Raw genomic sequence first — 15,026 nt, forward strand, 5'->3', positions numbered from 1 at the left:
CTAGATCCGACTTTACACCTTCGCCCTGAGAAGTTTCATGGAGAAATTTGTCGAACCCCATCAGTCTATCCCGGGAGTCCTTAGTGGAACTTGGTAAGCAAAGTGTCCCACTGCCAACCTGCCAGGCCAAACCTTGATCATGAGAAGCTAATGGGGAGCCTATTGAATGTTCATCGTATAGAGCCTTCACACCCTCAAAGACCTCTTCGATGCGACCGGGAGACATGCTACCATAGATTTGTGGGTAGTAATAATCTAACAACTTCATCTTAAATCTAGGGTCTAACATGGCTGCTACTGCCAACCCCAAGCTACATTTCTCCCAATATTCATCAAACTTGCTTCTCAGTCTCAATGCCAAAGAACTGATATATTCATCCGAGTTCTTGCACCATTCATTCAAATTCAACTTAACATCACAGAGTTCAGGAAAATATATATTCGCTGTTGGAAACTTGCTCCTAGTGAAAATTTCAATGACATCAACAAAAAGCTTCAAGTAGCTATTAACTGTGCTGATCCTCTCCCACTCTACATCAGATAAACAGATTCTGTAGGATGTGTCATTTTCTTGCAGAAGAATGAAAACATCCTTGAATTCTAAGGCAGCTTCAAGCATTGAATAAGTCGTATTCCATTGCAAGGGATTATCTAGAAACAAGCACTTTTGACTCAGGATCCCAACTTCTTTAGCCATCTCGTTAAACTTTGCCTGCACAGTTTGTGAACTTTTAGTATAGCGAACAATTTCTCGAATCTTTTCCGCTATTTCACTCACAGCTCCCAAAGCATGTTGAGCCATGATATTAAGAACATTTATAACACAGCGTATATCAAATAGTTGCCCATTACAGTAAAGAAACCTGTTTTGTGAAAGCCTCTCACTGATTCTAATCGCAATGTTATCAGAAGTAGAACAACTATCCAGTATCAAGGAGAACAACTTGCGGTCAATATCCCAATCCATCAGACAAGTCATGACAGCTTCTGAAAGCATGTCTTCAGTGTGAAAACGATCAACCCTTATAAAATTTAATATCTTCTTTCTTAACTGCCATGATTCATCAATGTAATTCGCTGTCAAACACAAATACTCAGCATTACCGCCAGCAGTCCACTCATCGACGCTAAGGCTGATTTTCCCAGGTAGTTTGTCTAACATCTCACTCATCTTTTTTCTCTCTTTCTCATATATCTCAATACAATCAGCCTCAACCCTATTCAATGTCACAAGCTCAAACAACGGCTGTAGATTCTTTACAAAAACTCTGAAACCAACGTGCTCCACCATATCCAATGGATACCCATGTAGGATGATCATGCGAGCAAGATCAAATCTACTCCGTCTTTGATCAAAGGTACTAGTTCCAGCATTGACAGATTCATCTTTCAACTGTGTCTGCTCAAATTTAATATTCACAAGGCTAAGGGTTTCATCTCTGTTCTGATCTTGACCCAAATTGAAATTTGCAATTGCAAGAGTCCCTTCCTTTCTCTTCTCTCTTGAAGTAATGAATTGTGCTACGCCATGATTAGATCTTCTCTGACACCTGATCAAATGGTTCCTTAGATGTGATGTCCCACTGGAACTTGACCCGCTCAATTTCTTTTTACAATGCCTACAGATAGCCACACAGGTATCTCCTTTTTTTATCCTATCAAAATCATTCCATACAACAGATTTCAGCCTACTAGATTTGACAATGACAGCATCTGAGATATCCATCACATGAACCTGGCAAAAAGGCAGCGCATTAAATTCAAGTCAAACATTTTCCATTTTGGAGTGTAAAATATAATGAACAGGATAGCGTATTGGCACAATCCAGTCTGTGTAAACGCAAGTGTGCTCAAACTGACAAAACCGCAATGAATATGATAGCTTATTAGCATATACGAATTATTATTTATGTTAAAATAAATAAATCAATATATTATTTTAACTCTACCATAAAGTATATATGATTTGAAATTGAATAAAACACGAAAATAAGATAATGCGCATTCTACATTTCCAAAAGGAAATAGTGATGAAATGGATATGTTCATGTATCTTTGACTTCTACGTTATTATAAAGAGATAATCAAATATGGAAAGGAATGAATACAAAAAGTAATTCATACATCAGCTTCTACAAAATATTGATAATAATACTAGAACTCAAGAATAGGATATTCGAATTTGCATTTCCCATAAGTAAATGTAACTGAAACTCAAAAGCAAGCTTTAAGAGAACCTCTCTCCACTCAAAGTTAAATACGGGGATATTAAATTTTAATTTAGTTCCAAACTGATAGGAGCCAGTTGAAAAACAAGATTTACATGAGGAAAAATAGACAACTAATTACTTGTCTTCGCAGTTCGTAACACTATCCAATTGTCGCACAAAAGGAATAACTTACTATACTATTCAATAAGCCTAGGTAGTTGTTAATGTAACAACTCTTTCTTTCCAATGGTTAACACTGGCCAAGGAGGAACCCATTGGAATAATACCGCAACACTCTGTATTTTCTCGCCCTAATTTCAGTCCACTAGCTCAATGATATCATAAACTCTTATTCAGTGATTATATATTAAAATTTAAAGTTTCCTCAAAAACTAAGAAATGTCATAAATTTTCCAAACTCTCTATATGTATATACGATAAACTTTTTCTCTTTAATATTCTCAGCTCCAAAGAATATTTAAAAGAAATACAAAATTAAAAATTAAATGCAGCTAAACCTAAAACAACACTGCAGTTTTCAAAATAAACATAACTGATAATACAACAGCACACCAACAAAAAAAAAAAAAAAATCTAAAGTTTCGCAGGCGTTCAGTGACATGCAATTCTCTTATACATGCTTCGAAAATCAAACATCGATCAAAATTTTTTTTTCCTTCTACAATCAAACAATGCTACAATTTTCAATAACAGATAAGAATCTTGGGAGGCATGTCGTACCTTGTGGCGGGAAAATCGATGACCCTGTGATTGAAATTTTGTTGTGCCCTCCGAAAACCCTAATGCAAAATGAGGAAAGCAGAAAAATAAAAGAAGATAACAGCAGCTCCGCTTCACGATTTAAGTTGAGAGTTGAAACGCAGCGTTGCAGTGTAATGTACCATTTATATCTTTATTCTCAAAAATTAAAATAGTAAATAAATAAGAGCTTGTTTGGGTGAGGTTTAAAAAAAAGATCTTTTTTTGAGTTATCTTTTTTTAAAAGATCTTATAGAGAAGTAAAAGTAATTTTATGTTTGGATATCTCATGTAAAAATGTCTTTTTATCAATCAATTATGTTTGGGTATAACAATATAAAAGTATTTTTTTGTTTATTTATTACATGAAAAACATCTTTTTTTAAGGAAAAAAGATCTTTTAAAAAAAGATGTAAATTACAACTTCTCAAAAAAGATCTTTTTTTTTATTTTACTAGTGCTTTTATTTTTACTACTAGAAATTTGCCAAACACGTTAAAAAATAAAAAAAGATCTTTTTTCTTTTTTCAATGAAAAAAGATCTTTTTTTAACAAAATAATGGCGCCCAAACATGCACTAAATCATTTTCTTTTGTTCTTTGGGCTTCAGCACCTTCATTTACTCCCAAAAAAAAAATAGTAAATAAATCATAAAACAAAACGACGTCGTTTTGACGAAGGGTTTCGTTAAACCCTTTTCTTCGTCGGAGATCTACACTCTCTGCGGTGAAGTATTCAGTATTCAACTGTGAAAGAATAGAATTTCGAATATGGCTGCAAGCTTCGCTTCCAGGTGCTCTCGTGGTAAGATTAACTGTTTCGTTTACAGTAACTCACTTGATTCTTCTGTTACTTTCGTTTTTGCTTGAATTTTCTTAATCATGTTATCTTTCGTTCTGTGAGCTTCAAATGATTGTTTTTATTATTTAGATTCATCATTCATGTCTGAGATAGAGCGCTGAAATTTCGTGTATCACAGAAAAAATTGAATTTTTTCCGAACTGTTAAGTTGCAACTATGTATTAGTTTCCACTTCAAGTTGCTTAATTTTACGGTATGCAGTTTAGCTTATTAGAAGGAATGGAATGACAAATTCATATATGCTGCCTTTTAGCTATGAATCTTGAAACTTGTTACAAGTCACAGGATACTATTCTATTATTCTTGAACTTGATGCTTAGGCATAGGGCTTCTATGGTTTTAGAGTTAGAGTACGATCTTTCAAATTAATATAGTTGTTGCTGTTATGATGTTGTGTGTTTCAAAATACTGCTGGCTCAACTATTAATTTTCTTGGCTTAATGCATTATTCTTGTTGGTTTACATCGGTTGCTGCTAGTAGCTCATCACTATTCGTCTAATCTCTGAGCTCATGACAACTGTTTTCATTTGTTTCAACATTATCCTTTCTTAGCAATTGATTTTAGCTTAGTTGTAACCTCCATTTGCAGGATTTGGTAGTTTTAGTGGCATACATATGGTTATTATGGTTATATACATGAGATGAATATCATTGAGATAGCGAGGATTTAGCCTCTGAGGTATCCGGTAGGCCTTCACATTCGAAAGAATGGAACCTGTGTTTAATTTACTAATGAAATTATTTAGTCATTGAACATTGTTTTCATTATGATTTATGAATGGAGTTGCTTGTAGTTGATTCATACGGGTTCATTTCTTTGGTAACCAACCAAAAGTGAGTCATGAGAAGGATAATATGCTTCTATGGGGAAAAAAAAAGCTAGCAAATTATCAGGGAAGCGTGCAGTTATTATGGACACTTTATAGTTTCATATTGTATAATGATTTTGTTTCTTAAAACATGAACTCCTGCCAATTTTGTATATTTGCAATAATCTTTTCTTCTTCAAGAACTGCATTTTATAACCAATATGAAATGTCATACATTAACCTTTCTCACTTCTTCTTGATATATGTTGAGCTCGCATCCATGCCACTGCTATAATCCCCTATCGATTTCCTTTTGCAATTGAAGCATGGACTGAATATATTCAATGATGATATATTTGTTTTCACCTTGTCATCTTTTCTGTTCCATGCATAAAAACCAAACTAGTGAGTCGTTCTCTGTTCGGTGGATTAAGCAACAACTCCCCTGGTTTATTTACCACATCACATGAGATGACATGCAGCAATTCCTTTTCTCAGGTTAGTATATATGAACTTGGCTTCTAGAGAACAAAATAGTAATGGTAAATTTTCCTTGTACTGCAAAAGTACCAGATATGGATTGGTGACTAAATTTGTTTATTGACAAGATATGCATGTTATTACGAGTAATAAGGGCCTGTTTGGTTTGTTTTTTCAATCTCTATTTTCATTTTTAGTAGTATTTTGTTTTCAAAATTTTGTGAAAGAAAAGTGAAAAGTGAAAATAGGAAATGAAATCAGAAAATAAGATTCTATTGTTTTCTTCTTTTTATTCATGAACTGAAGACACTAAAAATGAAAACATAGACCAAACAAGGCTTAGCCCGTTCTTTAGTATTTGATATGCATCCTTGCTTACCAAAAAATGCATCCCAATTCCTTGCAGCTGCAGCAACAGCGCACCTTCATACAAATGAGGACCGTTCTCAAGGTCGCAGACAATTCTGGGGCTAAAAAGGTCATGTGTATACAGGCTCTGAAAGGTAAGAAAGGGGCGAGATTAGGCGACACAATAGTAGCATCCGTGAAGGAAGCACATCCTAATGGAAAAGTGAAGAAAGGAAAAGTAGTATATGGTGTGGTTGTGCGTGCGGCAATGCAAAGGGGGCGATGCGACGGCAGTGAGGTCAAGTTTGACGACAATGCTGTGGTGCTCGTCGACAAGCAAGGCCAGCCTATTGGGACCAGAGTTTTTGGACCTGTCCCTCATGAGCTGAGGCAGAAGAAGCATGTCAAGATTCTTACCTTGGCAGGACATATTGCTTAAAGGAAAAAAGGGTTATCCTTAAAATTTTTGTTATGATTCTTACTTTTATCATTCATATAATTTGTATCTTTTTGTGTAAGGTTAAGGTTAGGATTTCATCAATCAATCTATGAGGAGAAAAATAGACAGATGTATTGAAAAATTTCGAATCAAATAATAAGCTGTTTTTATATGGTTGCTTTTTCGGTTATATGATTTGTTGACAGCACAGTATAAATATATCTAGAAGGAACTTTATCTCATTATCTAATCTAATATCTAATACTAAATAAACCATACTATAATTTAAGCTTTGTAATTCATGGTTCTCATCCATTCAGCATGCACAAACATGTATTCACATGATGTAAATTGAATTTCTATTGATTTCAACCTTGAGTCAAAACTAATTTTAATATCTATTTAAAAAAAATGTTATTTAAATTCACCAACCAAAATCACATTGATAACTCACTAAAAATTACTCAATCAAACATAACATGTTTTGACAAAAGAAGAAAAAGAAGAAACCGTACCATGATTAGATATTAATATTACATTTCTGTGTTTGGACACTTTTGGTCGCTTTTTAATTTCAATATGGAGGCAAAGGTTAGGTTGGACGCAGTTATGGAGAAGAGAGGTGCTTAACCTATGTGTGGTGTCAGAATACCATAAATCAGACCATGCGAGTTCTTCATAACTTGTCGGACGGTCCGAGATTCATACAAAAATTCATATATATATATATATACAAAACGCACCGTCCAATTTGCATGCTTTGAAATTCAAATTTCAGCCCCTGCCAAATCGGACCCTCCGATTTGTTAAGCAATTTTTGCCAATACAGAACTCGCAGGGTTCGAGTTCTAACTCCTGCCACTCACATAAAGCTGTCCTACAATTTGATCTAGCACGCCCTATTTCCATATCCAGACACATCACATTCATGGGTTCCATAACGAAAAAATTGAGCCACTTTTGGTAGGCATACAATTTTTTATTTTTCATTTTTCAGCTTTTGACATTGCAAAACATTGTGAAAGTTTACAAACTAAAATAAATGTGGATTTAGACAATTATAAAAATTCAAAATAGCATTTCTATATTCTTCGCCGATCATAAACCCCTATGTATAGCAACGTCGTTCCCTCTATGTATATCAATATTAAGATTATGAAAATTGCTCTATGAATACTAAAATTTAATCACTAAATTAATTATCATGTATTTGTATGTATTTACACATATTGATTATATATTTTTTCAACTAAATAATCAATTACGAAAATAATTAAACCTGTCATAGTAGAATAAATAAATTTCAATAAAAAATAATCAAACTTGTTTAGTTGTATGTAGTATAAATAAATCTTTTTTATAGGATACAAAATACATAATTCTATAGAATTTTTAATTGCATTAAACATGATTATATATCTATACCTTACCCATATAGCACGCAATTCCTCAATGGGGTGTTGTACTTGTGCATATATGATTCTTTACCTAGCTAATTCAAGTTATTTAAAAACAATCAATATTGTTAAATTGAGATATCGCTCCAAGATGAATGCGATATTTAGTTTATAAACTTACTTAACTAGAACAGTTAATAGTATACACAGAGGTGTTTTTACTATGATGCACAGATACTGACACTGATACGGGATACGACACGGAACACGCCGACACGCAAATTTTAAAATCTTGCACGACACGGGGACATGCATACATATAAAATATAAAGTATTTTTTAGATAAATTATAATGATATTTTGATATTTTATTGATATTAAAATATAAATTAAAAATTTTAATTATTTTTAATGTCTTATTTTAATTATATCAAGTATTTAAAATATTTTTTGTTTTAATAAATAATAATATGTACTATATCTAAATTTATTTTAAGAATATATGTTAAGAATAAGACTGGATACGCTGACACGTGATGGTATTTAGGTGTGTCGATGTGTCCAGAGAATAATTTTTTATTTTTTATTAAGACACGGTTGGACACAACAGACATGCGTGTCGGACGAGTGCGGTAGTGAGTGTCATGTCCGAAATGTGTCTGACACGCAGACACGACAACTCAACAAAATGTCCAAGCTTCGTAATGTTTTTAAGACCCAGATAAGTTCAATTCGAACTTTAAGATATATTTTGTTGGGTTTGAATTCGTAGCTTTTATGCGACATTATTTTTATGTCGTCTTCTTGTTATGTTTCGCGTAACCCAACTTGTCCCGAACTCAAAGTCATTTTTTTTATAATAAAAAATATATTTTAGAATGAAATTAATAATGTCATATTATATTTTTTATACTTTAATTAATATTTTTTATATTATATGATATTATTTTTGTTTTAAAATAATTTATTTTAGTATAAATATAATATAATATTTATTAATTTTAATTTTTAAAAATAAAGTTTTATTATTTTAATATATAAAAATTACAACTTTATATATACTAATTTTATATTTGATCAACTCGATTTAACACAATTTATTTTACCGGATCAAAATAGATTTTGTCTTTTTAGAACTAAGTACAAATTTATTTAAACCTGGTCAGCCGCCTATAAATACCCACTTGGAATTGGGTATGGAATTGGCATTAGAATTAAAACTTACCTGATTTTCTAGTTTCAATCTTTTATACTTGAAATGATGAAATTTAATTCTTTTACATGTAAAGAAATAAAGAATTGAAAAGTAACTAAAATAAAATTTAAAAAATATTTAATTTGGTCCCTGAAATTATATTCAGGCCTGAATTTAGTCTTTAAAATTTTAATTATCTCAATTTAGTCTTTAAATTTTTTAATTGATTCTGTGACGAAAATTACCATAAGACTAAATTGAGGTAATTAAAATTTTAAAGACTAAATTAAAATTCGAATGTAACTTTAGAACTAAACTGAGTATTTTCTCAATAAAACTGTATTTCAATTATTTTCAAATAGAAGTCATGTGAATTACACGGTTTGTTCAAAATTATATAAATCTTGCGAAAAATTGTTATTTGTCATGGTTAAAATCAATAATTATATTATGTGTACATAAAAAATTAATCACCAATTAATTATTGCGTATAAAANTTGCTTTGCTTACATATCCGTTAAGCTTTTATATGGTTCTTAATTAATTTCTTCCCATTAGAGAAAAGAAGACTTTTGTGTCGTCCCATAAACATTCTTTGCTTCCTTCATCAACCAAAACTTGCACTTCAATATAAATAGATACCCGATAAACTACTTGAACCAATTAGTGAAAAGCTGCATAGTATAACTCATTATCATTCAATCTAACTTCCATAAAAGATCCTTTGAATTATTGAATAACACATCTTCATATCATGGGCGCTCTTGGAACAGTTGTAAGAAATTTCTACACAATAGCAGGGTAAATATGTAAATATATGCATATATATCTCTTTGTTATTCTCATATATCTACCAACTTTCATTATATTTCATTTGTTTAGAATCACTACTCCTAATAAATAGATAGGGCAAAAAAAAATTGCCCAATAAATTAATATGGTAAAGGAAGTGAAATTTTCCATATATATATATATAGTCAATACTAAGGTTTTGTTTTGTTCTTTTTTATTTAATTATTTGTATTGTTTAGCTTACAACGATAATCCTTTGCGATACGAAATAATTCCACAAATTTTTGTATATGTAATTTGATGGTTAAATAATTACATATATAAGTTTTTAATTTTGTTTTTCATTTTTGACAGGCCTGGAGTGATGCTTCTTTATCCCTTGTAAGCTAGTAGCTAGTTGCCAATTCTTAATTAACTTTATGATTTTATGACTAATATATAAATAATATTATTTTTGCTCTACATTCATATTCATTCCTTTTTATATATAGAAGTTTGAAAGTAGTGCAATAATATTTATTTTTGGGGTGTGTCAATATTTAACATATTACAGATACGCATCAATAAGGGCGATTGAGAGTCCTTCAACCTTAGATGATCATCAATGGCTAACTTACTGGGTTTTATACTCCTTCGTCGAACTCTTTGAGCTTTCATGTTATAATATTCTAGCATGGTACGTAGATATATGTATATTATATGATAAGGAGTTTACATAAACATACATGCATGTACATATACATGCATATAATATTTGAGTACTAAAAGTAGTGGATTGATAGAATACCATGCATATTCTAACCTTTTCAAAATAATATATAATTGATTATTTGATCAATTAAAGTTGAGGTATTAAAAAATCAAAAATACTATTTGTATACGAAAATCAGCCATTATGTATTTATATATAAATATATGTATAATTTAACTTATTTTTAATATGTATTTTTATTTTCAACGTGTATTCATTCTACATTGATAGTTAAATTTGATGTTGATTTTGTGTAAATTGATAAATACATATTGATGCAGTCATATCTAAATACATTAATTTTTTAATGTGCCAACTTATTAAAAGTAATAGTATACATAAAGTGATATTAGTTCTTTTTCCTTGGCGTCCATGATTAATGTCGATTTTTTACGTACAAATATCATCATTAATTATACCAAAACCAAGTTGAAAATTGAAATACCAAATAGATTTCTAATAATAATTGAACATTTATTATATTATATAGGTTTCCCATATGGCCATACATGAAGCTTGTGTTTTGCATTTGGCTGGTACTGCCAATGTTCAATGGTGCTGCTTTTATATATGAGAATTATGTGAGGCAATATGTGAAGATAGTAAGCTATGGAAGTTACAAGGATTCAGATCAAGACAAGAGGAAGGACCTTCAAATGTTGAGCATTGATGCAAAAAAATCTGTTGAACGCTACATAGAGAGATATGGTCCTGATGCATTTGAGAAAGTTGTCAAAGCTGTATGCTATCAACAACTCTAATTGACTACATATGTTTGCTTCATTATAAAGCTTATCTATATTTCATCTTTTAATAATATTTTCCCCATTTCTTTATTCGAATTTGCAGGCTGAGAAAGAAGCGTGGAGGCACTGAAGATTGATTTAACCAAGTTGATATCTTATTAGGATTTTATAAACGTTGTGTAATCATTGCTTTTGTTGCATGTGTTATTATGCACAAAAATATTATGTAATCCTTAATTATACTTTGTTTAAATTGCAACAATCTTGAGGTTGATACTTTAAATTATAGGTAAAAACTCAGGTGAAGTTGACTTCACGTGAAGTTGATACCTGAGAGCCGTTAGATGAAAATTTAGTCAAATCAGTCAAATCATTTAACGGCTCTCAGGTATCAACTTTACATAAAGTCGACTGCACCTGAGTTTCCACCTAAATTATATTATATATAGCTTCCACAATACTTTACTTTTCACGATAGAATATATTATGATTGGTATAAAATAAAGATAACAAATTAAAAATAAAGGTAAACATAAAAACGAGACGAACCAACATGGAATTCGCAAAATAAGATAAATTGTTGTCTTTGCAATAAAAGCTAACATGAAGGAATAATACTTTGAATGAAGATGAATATCTAAATATAGAACTGATAAATAATGTTTCATTGGATATACTATAATGAAAAAAAAAAGGAAAAAGAAAAAGAACCTGATACCATAAAATGTTGATTTAGGCCTAAAACCTATGCATTTTTGTAAGTCTCCTCCGAAGTTCAAGATCTCTATCACAGTCAGTTGTCGCAGTATTTGGAATGGCAGAAGAATTCATTGTTCTTGTATAGTTCTGATCCATGTTCTGAGAGGGTCTTAGAATGGAATTAGCACCAATATGACTTGCAGGGTTCAGATTCTGAGTTTGATTCTGTCTTGAGTATATTGCACCATTCAATTGGGAACCAAGTTCAACAGCTCCTGCATTTCTTTGCAACCCTGCACTTGAGCTTCCTCCGGTTGAACCGATCATGCGGCCAAATGAGTTTCCTTGCACTGCTATATTTTGTAACTTGTTAGGCCTTATAAGATCAATGAAATTAGAAGCTGGTCTTTTCCTGGTGTTTGTGTATGGATGATGATTATGGTCATTGGTAGTAGTCATGATACCATTCGGATTCACTCTGTCAGCGACCTGAGGTATGTTTATAAATCCACTATTTACTGCAGAGTGTGGTGATTTGTTAAGGGGAGTAACTGGAATATATGGAGGTTGAGCAACAATTGGTGGTGGACCAGGATCAGGAGGATACCGAAATTCTGCTGAATGGTTCCCGGCCGGTGTAGTGAAATTGTTTCCCCTTGTATCTTGAGGAAAGCTTCTAGTAGCAGAGGTCCCTGGAAGCCTTTCTGTTGGACCTAACAACCATGGTGGGAAAGTTGCAAAAGTAGCACTTTGCCTCTGAAACAATGATATTTTTGCCTGTTCTTCAACACCTTGGTGCATTAAAGGAAATTCGGATGCTGAACTCGAAGCATGATGATGGTGCTTATTCCTGTCATTCAGCTCAAGTTGGGGTAAAGGAGTATGCTGAGGAGATGGTAGTACTTGAGACTTAAAGCTGATGTGTGATTTTGGTTTGGCACCAGACGTAGATTGCCACTGCAAATTAGAACTAGCAATATTTTTGTTGAGTCCAAGGTTTCCTTGTTGGCATACATGATTACTTTGAAGAAATCCAGAGCCTGTACCAGTCATCAAAACAGTGCCTTGTAATGATGGGTTACTTTGAATTAACACATTCTCAGGTGGTGTTTGTGATGAATGTGAACCAGAAGCCCGATCCAGCTTAGAGCATCTTCCCAATAAAGAATTGTCCGTAGCAGCATGATGCTCAGGATAATGCCTCCTTCTGGATTCTTCACCTCTCACAAATGTTTGTTTCTCTTTGTTGCTCCCACCAATTAGAACATCTTTACCCATCAATCTCATTGTTGGTTGGCGGGAAGGTCCAGCACTCGGTGCAATAGGTCCTGAACTTTCTTTTGGATAAATCATTCCATTTCCCATGTAGTTAGGCGTCTTGTCGCGTTCGACGGGATAGGATCTGGCAAGATTCAAACCCGAATCAAGCAGCTGAACAAAGTGACCGGAACTCCTACTATCAGAATTTTGCTGGAAGATGTTTGTTCGGCTACTTCCATGTAACTCTGTAACACCTAACCTGGCTGGGTAATGTGGAAATGGATTTAGCCTATCTTGAACCGTCTTCTGAACCACATTCCTCGCACCAATGCTTGAATGTTGTTGGCTATTTTGATGGGAAGTTTCTTTCATAGGTGCATTAAAGTAACCTTTTAATATGCATGATTTATCCGGTTGTTGATTCATCACTGCTTTTCCGCTGATGGAATTGGAACTGAAATTGATCAGCTCACCGTGAGAATTGAGTGGCAAACCAATAAAGTTCTGGTCCATGAGATTTTCTCTTGCATTTGCTTTTCCCTGGCCAAGAAACTGGTTCGAGTTATCAGTCATATCTGCATTAAAGATGCTAAATGATGGTCTGCTACTTAAAGCTTTGCCATTATTACCATTGTCGCCATAATTATGCGGTTGAAATTCAGGCCTCTCATTTGCTTTGTTAAACGAAGTAGAATACGAGGATGAAGGCCCCAAAAATGTCCTTGTATTTGAATTCGAGTTAGAGTTCACGTTCGTAGTGGCAGATTTAATAGTCCTATCCTCCATATGATCCACGAATTTTCTAGTGGAAATGAAAGCTTCAGATTCAGGCACTTGCGTATTTACACCAGAAACCTGTCCTGTTTGAACTGCAGGAAGAGATCTAGGAGCGTCAGCATATGGAGAACAATGCAGTGGAGTTGTGTTGACTCTATCAGACTTGTCATGGAATGCCACGTTGGATGGTGATGATTGACCCTTCTCTGAAATGTGCTTTGATTTCTCTTGACTGGTACATGGCTGCAAGAAATTCTGTGCTGCAACTTGACCAAGAGCATTGCAAAACTGTTTACTTTCAGCAATAGGGCAAACCTCCTTGCCTTTGTCTTTGTTAATGGCATTATTGTCATCATTTTTTTTGGCCTCCAAATTCCGAGTTGCCTCAGCCTCACTTTCAGAGCAATGCTCATTTGCAAATGAAGACTCTGATGCATCCGAAGCCAAGTTAGTAGCAGTTTCATCAAATGAGCTTCTATCTTTTGGGCCAAGTGTATAATCCTTACCAGAGAATCTCACATGCTTGTCTGAAGTTGGCACTTGCATATCACAGTGGCTTTCTTCTTCGGTACCTTCTTGAACATTGCAACCACCACTTGAAGTATTTCGAGAGATATGTTTGTGATTCTTGAGTATGCCACGAATGGGAGACACTGCTTTTTGTAGCTTTTCAACTGAGTCACAACTTACTTGTTCCTTCTTTTCTTCTGGTAATATCTTCAAATCCAATTTCTTTTCATGGGTAAGAGAAGCATCAATGACATCAACTTCAACATCTACTCCTTTTAGTTTTGTGGATCTTGTTGCTGACCTTTGCACCTTGCTCTTAGATGCATCTTCCTGAGACTCGAAGAAAACTAACTTAAACAATAACCATGACAACAATAATTGCATAATATATATTAACAACTGAATAATGCAGAAAAATGATGTGATAGGTAGCTAGTGAATGTCTCTCAACTCTAACAAGAATTGCAAACGGATGGAAAAGGAGGGGAAAAGCTTAGGTGACTCAATGGAACTAAATTTTATATACCGAAAAGGACTTAAAAAAGAAAATACTCTACGCAAAAGGTTTGTCGGGGAAGACTTGTGAGCATGCTTTGATAGAAATTTTAGTCATTCTCATGTATTTTATTTATTTTGTCATGTAAGTGTAGAAAGGTATTTGTTTGGAAATGTAATTTTATATTTAAAATAGTGTTCAAACTTAAAAACTAGATGATAAATAACTCATAGGATACTATAGAAATAGATTTGTGCAACAAATTAAACAACTAATTACCACCACCTTTTAGATGAGTAAAGTACATGCCCTAAGACACATTTTGTTATTCATCTACTTCCCATCTTTCTTTGAAATATAAACTCTCCTGTCCTATTCTAGCAATTCGATCTTCTCATTATTATTATTTTGTTATTTGAAGATCAAAATATTCTTTATTTACTAAAACTTATATAAATGAATTTCTATATAAAAAAGAACGTGACTAATAATAGTA

At 33.0% G+C, this 15,026-nt stretch overlaps 4 protein-coding genes and 1 long non-coding RNA gene across 5 annotated transcripts in view; 2 read left to right on the forward strand and 3 right to left on the reverse strand.

The window, feature by feature from the left end:
• LOC107633684 (zinc finger BED domain-containing protein RICESLEEPER 2) overlaps positions 1 to 3,102 on the reverse strand; it is a gene marked incomplete in the record, with an annotated part of 3,937 nt that extends 835 nt beyond the window's left edge. Inside the window, 2 exon segments of the mRNA XM_016337311.2 lie at positions 1 to 1,735; positions 2,952 to 3,102. Of these exon segments, the coding sequence (XP_016192797.1) occupies positions 1 to 1,726 (1,726 nt within the window).
• Positions 3,616 to 6,079, forward strand: LOC107633597 (50S ribosomal protein HLP, mitochondrial). The gene is made up of 3 exons (XM_016337229.2): positions 3,616 to 3,773; positions 5,047 to 5,138; positions 5,527 to 6,079. The coding sequence occupies exons 1-3, from the start codon at positions 3,740 to 3,742 to the stop codon at positions 5,905 to 5,907; spliced, it is 507 nt and encodes a 168-aa protein (XP_016192715.1). The 5' UTR covers positions 3,616 to 3,739; the 3' UTR covers positions 5,908 to 6,079.
• On the reverse strand, positions 3,892 to 5,040 carry LOC110265360. Its single transcript, XR_002351551.1, has 2 exons — positions 4,882 to 5,040; positions 3,892 to 4,826 (listed from the first exon to the last, which is right to left on the reverse strand). It is a non-coding gene; the product is annotated as an uncharacterized LOC110265360 (long non-coding RNA).
• Positions 9,146 to 11,074, forward strand: LOC107615926 (HVA22-like protein f). Its single transcript, XM_016317942.2, has 5 exons — positions 9,146 to 9,300; positions 9,646 to 9,672; positions 9,845 to 9,967; positions 10,533 to 10,782; positions 10,892 to 11,074. The coding sequence occupies exons 1-5, from the start codon at positions 9,254 to 9,256 to the stop codon at positions 10,916 to 10,918; spliced, it is 474 nt and encodes a 157-aa protein (XP_016173428.1). The 5' UTR covers positions 9,146 to 9,253; the 3' UTR covers positions 10,919 to 11,074.
• Positions 11,336 to 15,026, reverse strand: part of LOC107633510 — a 7,325-nt gene continuing 3,634 nt past the window's right edge. The window contains exons 2-3 of the mRNA XM_016337153.2: positions 14,031 to 14,364; positions 11,336 to 13,952 (exon numbers count right to left, since the gene is read on the reverse strand). Of these exons, the coding sequence (XP_016192639.1) occupies positions 11,527 to 13,952; positions 14,031 to 14,364 (2,760 nt within the window). The 3' untranslated portion in view covers positions 11,336 to 11,526. The remainder of the gene's footprint in view (positions 13,953 to 14,030; positions 14,365 to 15,026) is intronic.

Source organism: Arachis ipaensis, chromosome B01 (assembly GCF_000816755.2).
Source record: "Arachis ipaensis cultivar K30076 chromosome B01, Araip1.1, whole genome shotgun sequence".
NCBI lineage: Eukaryota > Viridiplantae > Streptophyta > Magnoliopsida > Fabales > Fabaceae > Arachis > Arachis ipaensis.